At 36.9% G+C, this 10,935-nt stretch overlaps 1 protein-coding gene across 1 annotated transcript; it reads right to left on the minus strand.

The window, feature by feature from the left end:
* Nucleotides 1-8,082: 8,082 nt before the first annotated feature.
* On the minus strand, nucleotides 8,083-10,640 carry hspb15 (heat shock protein, alpha-crystallin-related, b15). The gene is made up of 3 exons (XM_056457998.1): nucleotides 10,206-10,640; nucleotides 10,019-10,082; nucleotides 8,083-9,892 (listed from the first exon to the last, which is right to left on the minus strand). The coding sequence occupies exons 1-3, from the start codon at nucleotides 10,570-10,572 to the stop codon at nucleotides 9,688-9,690; spliced, it is 636 nt and encodes a 211-aa protein (XP_056313973.1). The 5' UTR covers nucleotides 10,573-10,640; the 3' UTR covers nucleotides 8,083-9,687.
* Between the last annotated feature and the right edge of the window lie 295 nt (nucleotides 10,641-10,935).

The raw sequence follows: 10,935 nt of genomic DNA on the forward strand, positions 1-10,935 counted from the left end.
AGGAAGTTCAACCTGCCACAGGAGCTGCTCGTACAGTTCTACTCAGCTGTCATCCAATCCACTTGGATCCAATCCTCTGCACTTCAATCACCATCTGGTTCGGCTCAGCTGCCAAAACCGACCTCCGTAGACTACAGCGAATAGTCCGGACTGCTGAACGAATCACTGGCACAACCCTTCCTACACTTCAAGAACTGTACTCTTCCAGAGTGAGTGAAAGGGCTCGCAAAATCACTCTGGACCCCTCACACCCTGCACACTACCTGTTCGAACTGTTACCGTCTGGTTGGCGCTTCAGAGCACCAAGCACAAAAACAGCCAGACACAGGAAAAGTTTCTTTCCTCAGGCTGTCCACCTTATGAACAGTTAAATATCCCCCTACTGTGCAATAAATATGTGCAATACTTTTTCATACGCACTTGTACACAGCACCTTATATCAATATACAATGCAATACCTTCTACATTCGCACTTGTACACAGCACTTTATAACCTATATATTTATAACAATCTGTACATACAACTCAACATCCAGGTTTCTTGACTAACCGCATCTGTTTAATGTTTATCTTTTTTTTTTTTTTTTCATATTAATTTTGTGTTGTCACTTGTCACTTTATGTACACTGGAAGCTTCTGTAGCCAAAAAAATTCCTTGTGTGTGTGAAGCACACTTGGCAATAAAACTGATTCTGATTCTGCGTCTGAATTACTCTTTGAACTGCCTCTGTGCATGTTGTGATCTATGTCCATGCATTGAAACCCAGCTCTCTGTGAGTGAGCACTAAAGTTAGGGGCGCTTTCACACGAATTGAAAGTGCTGCATGTCAGTGTGAGAGCACATGGACCAGAAGCCCAAACTGTTCATCACTACACTACCTAACAAAAATCTCATCACCTATCCAAGTTTTAGGAATAACAAATAATAATTTGACTTCTAGTTGATCATTTGGTATCAGAACCGGCTTATATGAATACGTTTATTTTACCAAAATAAAATATGACCATGCCTTGATTTTTAATTATTTCATTAGGATAGTAAGGTCCGACTTTGCTTAGACAAAAGTCTTGTCACTGAACAGAAATAATGTACAGTATAGAATATAAAGTCATGGTGAAGTGGAAAAAGAATTGTGTATGACTCTCATGAGCTTGGAGGACTGCAACCATACATCTCTGTAATGACTCAAATAACTTTATTAATAAAGTCATCTGAAGTGGCAAAATAAAAAAAGCATTCTTGCAGGACTACTAGAGTTCATCGAGATTATTTGGATTCATCTTCAATGCCTCCTCCGTCTTACCCCAGACATGCTCAATAATGTTTATATCTGGTGACTGGGCTGGCCAATCTTGGAGCATCTTGACCTTCTTTGCTTTCAGGAACAAAGAAGGTTTTATTGTGGAGGCTGAATTATGAGGAGGAGTGCTGTTCTGCTGAAGAATTTGCCCTCTCCTGTGGTTTGTAATGTAATGGGCAGCACAAATGTCTTGACACCTCAGGCTATTGACCATGATTTTCCTTCACCAAACTTGACTGATTTCTGTGAGAATCTTGGGTCCATGCGAGTTACAATGGGTCTTTTGTAGTATTTGTGATGATTGGGATGCAGTTCAACAGATGATTCTGCCTTCTGCCACTTTTCCAAATGATCTAGAACTAACTAGAAGTCAAGTTATTATTTTTTTCTCTTACAACTGGGATCGACAACAAGAGTAGATTGTCATTCAAACTGCATAGAGAGCTCACACAGGCTAATTTGTGCCTCATATGAACAGGTGAAGGAAATTTGTGATGTGCAAATGAAGTCTTGCTTCTCAACAGTTTATTTGATTACAGAATTCAGTTTAACTAAAATACTGTTAGATATTGGGCAAACCCTGAAAAGCGCTGTTTATTATTAAAGCATCTTTGCTATTTTGCATTCATTTTGATTGTAGAATTTTCTTTTTTTACTAAACATATCATATACGGAACCAAACTCTGACCCTAAAACTGAACTGTGAGATGTCTGTATTGTTGCACTCCTAGTGATGACCATCTGGTGGTCGTACAAAAGTTGTGAATAGAAATCCCCATGCCCAGGAGGATGCCATTCTCCTAGTGGAGTGGACTCTCTCTACTATGGGATGCTGTAAGCCGACAGAGAGTTGATTGCATCAACTACTCAGCAAGAAAGTCAGAGTCTTTTAGACAATCCAGCAAAGCAGACCAAGAGGTGCTCTGTCTGAAAGAACTAAAAAACTCTGTGTAAATCCTTAAAGCTGGCACTGGACAGAGGAGATTAAGGTCCTGCATGTTGAAAAATGTAGCCTAATCTCTGCTTAAGAATGACTTTGCAGGTGTTTGGGCCAAACTCAAAACATAATTTAGAATTTTTGTAGATGCCAACTCACTTGATTTGATCAGAATTTCAAATTGGCCACTCTTCTTAACTCAAGCTTGATGTGTTGCCATGTAATCCAAAAAATAAGTGTCCTAAAGCTGTTAAAAACATCGCGGGTATACAGTTGAGATATTCTAATATTACAAGTGAAAATGTTAAGATAAGAAAACATCCTAATAGTAGAGACATGTATGAACATTTTATTTGCTGGAAATGTCTTAATAGATTACATTGGAATTTTTAAATATACTGTTATATTGATTGTGAAAGCAGGAGCTGCTGACCCCTTACTGTATATTCACAGCCTTCAGCTTAGTTCCTAATTGACCCAGGGTGGCCACACCGGAAGAACTGCCAATTATCCTGGCTTACGTTTTACACAGTGCATAAGATGCTCCTTATTTTAGTTGTATTCTGTATATACCTTCCTCAAAAAGCACTATTTTTTTTAACTCTATTTACATTTTCATTGTAAAAACCTTCATACATACAGTACCACTTAAATCCTTACAAGAGAGAGATGGACCATACATCAAAGTTCTCTTGGAAAAACTGTACCACAGTGAATTTAGCTGACTACAAAAATTAGCTCAAAACCCTACCTCCCACCCCACCCATCTAACATTGATCAAAATGTAAGTGGAAGGTTCATAAAAAATAAAAAAGGCATATTACTCTTGAGTAACATTTACAATCATAACTGGCTAGGACAAAAATACAAATTGAAGCAAGGTGTACATGGACAATGAAACCAAAAGAGACATTATAAAATAATCAAGACAACTATAAAATAAATAAAAGAATTAATTAACATACAACAGTCTTGTAAAAGTTTATATCAGTTCAGTCTATCTGCAAAAATAGTATGAATGAATCCCAGATCTTTTTGAAAATGGACAATTTGTCACGTGGTGTGAATCTCAGCTCTTGTAAGTGTAACATAGTTCCAAGTGCTCTAGCCCACATTTAAAAGGTGGGGACAGCATCAGATTTCCACATTTGTAAAATGAGTTTTTTTGCAATACACACACAAAATAGATTTGCATGAGTTTGCTTTTTACTGCAAGACCGTAAGAGCTTTGATTCATTGAATACACTTCAGAAAGAAATTTAAATATATTTTTCCAGAATGTTTGTTGTTTACTGCATGACCACAAAGAATGCAACCGAGATCTTGTTGACACATTGCACCTACTACAACGTTAAGAGATTGTTGGAAAGATTTCATGAAGTTTTGATTTAGAATAACGGAGCCTATAAATTACCTTATATTGGATCAGATGATGTCTTGCATTCACAGAACATGAATGTACATTACTCAAGCAATCATCTCATCTGTCATCACAAATGTTATTACCCATTTCCACTTCCCGGTCCTGTCTTATTTGATCTGTACTGCTGTCCACCTTCCCAGTAATTGTAATAATAGTAACCTTAACTTGTAAAGGTAACTTGTAAAGATACATTACCAATAATCTCAAAAAGCATTTTAGGGGAATGTGTTAGTCACACCTATCTAAAGGAAAAATATAAGCCCAAACAAACAATTACCAGCTACCCAATTTCCTCAGTTTCACACTGGTAATATTATGCGGCAGTATATACACATATGTTTTTCAAAATGCTAGTTTTTGCTGAAGTTTTTGGCTTAAGCATATATTTTTTTTATATTATTGTAATTATTTAGTTTCCCAGTACTGGGTTGCAGCTGGAAAAGCATCCGCTGTGTAAAATATATGCTGGAATAGTTGGTAGTTCATTCTGCTTTGGTGACCATTAAAATAGACAAAGCTGAAGAAAAATGAATGAATATTATTATTTACTGCCTAATTCAGCACTAGCATGACATTTGCTCTTTATTTTACAGCAGGGTAAATAAACACTGAGCTCTGTACATTCTTAACATGCATAGTGTTTATTAGGTTAGAGCTGCAGGACAAGTGAAAAAGACAAACTATGAGAGGAAAAAAAACAACAACCACCATTTACTTAAAGATATACTTCAGAAAAAAAAAAAAAATGAAATTTCAATAACTTGTATTTGTGACTGAAGCCTAATCAGTCTCCCAATACTTTATATTATGTTCACGTAGTCACTGTCATGCCAACTACTGACAAGCAGTTATTATTTTTATTTTTTATTATTACAACTTCTTGTAAAAGATGTGTGCTGCAAGTAAACCCAAGCTGAAATCAGAAAGCTCTTTATATAATTAACAGAGATGTAGTACTCCTGAGCTTTGTTGTTGTCTATGCAACTCTGACATGTTGGCATGCTTGAAACTAAACTTTTATTGTGCTGTAAATCTTCATTTGGCCATTACACTTGTTCATACCACAGCCGGTGGAAAGTGGCCCCCGTGGAGCTTGCTGACATTCTCACCGTTTCAACACCTTCTTTCCTCCTGAATAGTTTAAGACTTGTCATGTAACCGGAGAGTCCCTGTGCTGTATTTTTGGCACGTCCACCATGTGTGCACTACGTTACTTAAATGATGGTGCCAAATGGCATGGTGCTGTGCAATGGTGTTATATGTTGCATATTTACAGGCCCAGTTCCAGTCTTTCATTTAATCGGTCATGAACAAATAGTGATCATCAAAAATATTTTAATTGACTGTGTAAATCACAACTGATGTCACAGTCGTTTGTCTAAAGTGACTCGATGAAACTACTTGTTTGCATAAAAATCATTACAAGCACACATGCTGATTGCTGGACAAAAATAAAATGACCGTGGAAGTCTTTTTGTACCTTGAGCAACAAATTAAATTAAGTCAAATATGGACAGAGATATTTATAGGTGTCCTTTGCACGCATTATCTTGCGGAAGTTTATTTACCACCATAGACTTAAGTAAATCTTTTGGATTCATGTTGAAACCCAGGGACAGACAGTTACAAAAGTTATGGTTTGCCAACCAATGGAGCTCCTCTGGAGATCTAACGTTTAAGGCAGATGCTCTGTTGTCTTTCATCAACACATGTTAAGAGGCAAGTGACGGGTCAAATCGATCATACAAAACACATTTCAGTTTCTTACAAGCAGGGATGGACAGTATTTATGATGCATGTATTTCAAATACGCATTTCAAAAACAAAATAGTATTTTGTAAGTTGCACTTGATAAGGTTTATGTAAATGGGTTAATATTTTGTATCAAAAAACTTTAAGAAGTCTACATGATGACATCATAATGCAGCCTCTGATTGGTGCTTTATTGAGATCAGAACAGAAAATGTATTAAGAAAGTGGTTAGTGATTGGAGTATGGATGGAATTATGCAACACACATGAAGAAATCTTGGAAGAATGAGTAAACTGCACAAATAACAGTATTTTTAGATGCATTGTCTTATTTTCTTGGCATCTACATCAGCAAGCAACATAAAAAACAAGTCTTACAGTAGTGATTTCTACAATACTTCATTGGCTGTTATAAATGCCAGTAGTTGATCTGCAGGTGTTCTGTATAGTTAATGAAGAGGAAAGATGTCAGTGGCACAATACAGTATATCCGACACAAATATTTCATAATACTCCAATCTATACAGACTGGTCAAAAGACTGGTCCAGACTCCGGTTACATGGCAGCAGCAGTATATAATATACAGTTAGGTCCATAAATATTTAGACATCGACACAACTAGCTGTTTTTTAGCTATATACACCTACACAATGGATTTAAAATTAAACGAACAAGATGTGCTTTAACTACAGACACTGAGCTTTAATTTGAGGGCATTTACGTCCAAATCAGGTAAACGCTGCAGGAATTACAGTTTGCATGTGCTTCCCACTTGTTAAGGGTCCAAAAGTAATTGGACAGAATAATATTCATAAATCAAATTTTCACTTTTTAATACTTGGTTGCAAATCCTTTGCAGTCAATTACAGCCTGGAGTCTCTACAGCATTTGTCTCCAGTTCCTGTTTGTTCTTGGTGCCTTTTCCCTTCAGTCTAGTCTTCAGCAAGTGAGATACATGCTCAATCAGATTCAGGTCAGTTAAATGGCTTGGCCATTGCATAACATTCCAGTTCTTTCCCTTCAAAAACTCTTTGGTTGCTTTTTTTTTTCAGTATGTTTTGGGTCATTTTCCGTCTGCACTGTGAAGCGCCGTCCAATGAGTTCTGAAGCATTTGGCTTCATACAAGCAGAAAATATTGCCTGAAACACTTCAGAATTCACCTTGTTGTTTATTTTAGCAGTCACATCATTAATAAATACAAGAAAACCAGTTCCATTAACAGCCATACATGGCCACGTCATGACACTACTACCACCATGCTTCACTGCTTAGGATCATGAGCAGTTCCTTTCCTTCTCCATACACTTCTCTTCCAATCATTCTGGTACAAGTTGATCTTGATCTCATCTGTCCATAGGATGTTGTTCCAGAACTGTGAAGGCTTTTCTAGAACTCTAATCTGGCCTTCCTGTTTTGAGGCTCACCAATGGTTTACACCTTGTGGAAAACCCTCTGGTGTAGTGTTCTCTTGATTGTTGACTAACACACAATCTGGCCAACTGTTGTGAAGTGTGTTTTCTTCACCAGTGAAAGAACTCTTTGGTCATCCACCACAGTTGTTTTCTGTGGTTTTCCAGGTATTTTGGTGTTGTTCAGCTCACTGGTGCGTTCTTTCTTTTTAAGAGCGTTTCAAACAGTTGTTTTGGCCACGCCTAATGTTTTTGCCATGTCTCGTATGGGCTTGTTTTGTTTTTTCAGCCTAATGATGGCTTGCCTGACTGATAGCGACAGCTCTTTGGATCTCATCTTGAGAGTTGCCGGTAACATTCTAAATGCAAATAGCACACTTGAAATGAACTCTGGACCTTTTATCTGCTCGTTGTAATTGAGATAATAAGCGAACACACACACACCTGGCCATGGAACAGCTGAGAAGCCAATTGTCCAATTACTTTTGGACCCTTAACAAGTGGGAGGCACATATGCAAACTGTTGTAATTCCTATAGTGTTCACTAGATTTGGATTCAAATACCCTTAAATTAAAGCTGACAGTCTGCAGTTAAAGCACATATTGTTCGTTTCATTTCAAATCCATTGTTAGTGTATTTATTCACCTTATTCTCCGCGTGCGAGTGGGCGCAGCCATTTGAATCATTTTGGCTCGAGACTTCTGGTCTCATTCACTTCCATTCATTTTTCGACGTTAAAAACAGCTCGTTTTGCTGCTCGGTGTTGCAAACTGATATTTTCTTATTATATTATTCTACTTTGTCTGTATTGTGATGCAAACACTTGTTTGTAGAGTAAATAGTGTAACCGTTTTCTGCCATTTATTATTCCTAGTCATTTCTCCCATAGGCAGCTGAATCGGAAGTTCTAAAACAAAATCGCAAAAACGCGCACACTTCCGCATTGAAGAGTCAAAAATGTTAGAATTGTGTCGATATCTAAATATTTATGAACCTAACAGTATATGAAGGGTCAATTTGCAAAAAGAGACAACTCCATTTTGATGTTTTATGTTGTGCATTGAAGAGTACAATTGCAAAAAAAAATTATGAAAATTACTAAAAGTGGGTATTTTCGTAGTTTTCAGAAATCAAGTTTTACAATCTCGAGTATTGAAGATTTCAAATGACAAGAAACTACATTTAAAAGCAAAAAACAAAAAAAAAAAAAGTGAACTTTTTTTTTTTTTTTTTTTTTAAACCTCTTCACATCACCCTTACAAAATATAAGAGCGTTAAGAGATTGTGGCAATTTTACTGGCCACACCATGGATGGAAACACAAAGAGATATAGTGCTATATTCCAACTCGATATCTGCATTACATGGTTTTTACAATAATTAAACCTCTTCAAGGCAGGACTTTCTGTATGAAATTTCTACAAAATGTATACTAAAATGAAAGAAACAAGTTTATAAATACCTACTCACGTAGAGAAGTAGAGGTGAATGAGTTGGCAGAGTAGCTAATCAAAATTGCTCAGAGAAACGCTATTGCGGTCAAACATTGTTTACTTCACCGAGTCAGTTTAATGGTGAAAGGACTGATCGAATATTCGAAGGTTTGCAAGGAAATGTAATGCTTTCTTGTAAAAGTACGCTTTCTGTAGCATTTTCAAAATAGTGTTTTATTTTTTTATATTTAGTGGCTGCTGTAATTTGTAGTTTATTTTGAAACATTTAAATTTGAGGTATTTGATATTTTACTTTATAATACATTTCAAGGTATTTTTGCCCATCACTGCCTACAAGCATAGGGTAACAGACACATCATTTGATGACTACAGAGTAATGTGATGAAAGCTGTGGAACATGTATGGAAATAGTCATGGTACAACTGTGCTGGTAAGGAGAAACCTGCCTCTATACGTCTGATCACCCAAAGAAGGAAACTAAAGGAAGGCTTTGGGTTTCAGAAGTGTGTCATTGATCTGCAACACGAGCAGAACGAACACAGAAAACCTGTTGTCAGCTGCATGCTTTAAATACCAGCACCATCTACAGGATGTGGACTGAAACTTTACCAGGCTACATGAACAGTAAGTAGGTAAATTAAGGTGATCCTCTCACAATTTCTCAAAACAGTTCTGGTTTATTTTAATTTACAAGACTAAGTAACAGATTCATCAAAATATTTTTGCTTAAGCAAAAAGATTGTCCTGGCATTATACAACACAAGCCCCATTTTGATGCCTTTCCTAAATATATCATTCTAGCATGAGAATTGAGGATCTATGAAAAGCTCGCTCTTCTTTTTTTAGACTGTCAGCACTGGTTACATAGGAGTGATCATCTTTGAAATATTTTTATACATAAACAGCATGAAGTACATTATTCATAAGTCTTCAAACAAAATGGCAAATCTCATCAATTCAGCCTATTATCATTGGTTAGTAATGCCTGCTATTTTTATAATGGTAATTATTCTCTTTCCAAGCCAGTATTTACAAATGCTTCCAAAGTTAACAATCAAAAACAAAAAGTTGAGAACACATTCATTAATTTTCAATATTCAAGTTTAGGAGAATTACAAGATCACCTCAAAGTAGTTTTCTAGATTTGCCATTAATTAGCATTTGTTGAATTTAAACAACTGATAACGTATCTTGAAAAAAAAAAATTAATGCTGAATACTCAAGGTCTGAAAACATGGACTGTTTAATATTGACCCATTTTCATTGTCTGCAAACATGCAAAATTATTAGATTCATATTTTGATATCTGACATTTTACTAATACCTATTATTAACAACAACTTTAAAGTGATCTGTACGTCCAAAGCTGTACATTTGTTAAAAATCACACTGATTATGTATACCCAGTAACTACTGAGAGTCTGAAAGTCTCTGGTTACTGGTGAGGCATAGTTCATCCGTTTTTGCAGGTAACTGTTTGTCCATCATGTGAATAGGGATGACAATCTCTCCTGGGAGACTGATATTAGAGCCAGTTAATGGAGCTTCAACTGAGAGAACGCCATCTGGAGACAGCATGGAGCTGATCTGTTTTAGGTCTAAGCCAGCCGGAAGCCTAATAAATTACATAAGAAAAATTTGAGAGATTGGGGCAACAGCCTGGAGTCAGTCCCCCCACCCCCCATTTTATATGCAGGATAAATTACTACAAGGAGGGACAAAATGAGATAGACAGGCTTACTTGTATTTTCTTGCAAAGCTTCTTGAGATCAGCCTGTGATTTTCCTGCCTTTCCTCATGATTACCTACAAAAGAATACATTAAAGGACACAGCACTAAAATCCTTGGGAAATGTGGTTATATTCCATTTAATTAATAAATATGTGCCTCAAAGATTCTTCTGACAACATTTCTATTCTATCACATACCTGTTATCTCCAAGTATCCATCCCTGGTTTTGATGCTCATCTCTTCTGGAGAAAAAGGACCGACATCAAGACACACTTTCCAGTCTTGGTCTCCTATCATTTGTTCACACACAGCATCAGAAATGTGTCCTTCGGATCCAGTACATGATTTAGATGGAGTCTCTTTGCACAATGAGCTGAAGAGAGGTAACTGCATCGATCCTGGCCAACTTGATGTCCCCAGTCTCCTCCTGGCTGATTCTATCCAGCTAACCTCATCAGGTTCAAGAAAACGAGGGAGCTCTGTGCTTTTGCTGAAAAGAGCCTTTTGTGGCTGCTCGTGAAGAGGGTCCCAGCAACCATTGCGATGAAACAAAGGACGAGACATCTTTAAAAAAAATAAATAAAATTGTTTGTTTTGGTCTTAATACCTAATGCCAATACAGCAACGATTAACCAGACATGAAAAGCTGCAGGGAGTTGCCACTCACTTCTTTTATACTCTTCTTGTCTATTAAAACCTCATCCCAGATTCTCCAGTCCCAAACGTCAACAAAAAGGTTTTCACTCCAGTGCTACAATTTGACATGCACAGAATGATGCCATCCTGCTTGTATTAATAGAAGTGGAGGGTTAATGGCAAATTCTTGGCGCATGACAATAGGTGCACTGGCAATAGCAGAGGCCTCTGTATTCTGGTCACATCTCAGTACTTTTCTTCTCCATGGTGATGAACTTTGTTGCACAACAG

Source organism: Danio aesculapii, chromosome 5 (genome assembly GCF_903798145.1).
Source record: "Danio aesculapii chromosome 5, fDanAes4.1, whole genome shotgun sequence".
NCBI classification, from domain to species: Eukaryota; Metazoa; Chordata; class Actinopteri; order Cypriniformes; family Danionidae; genus Danio; species Danio aesculapii.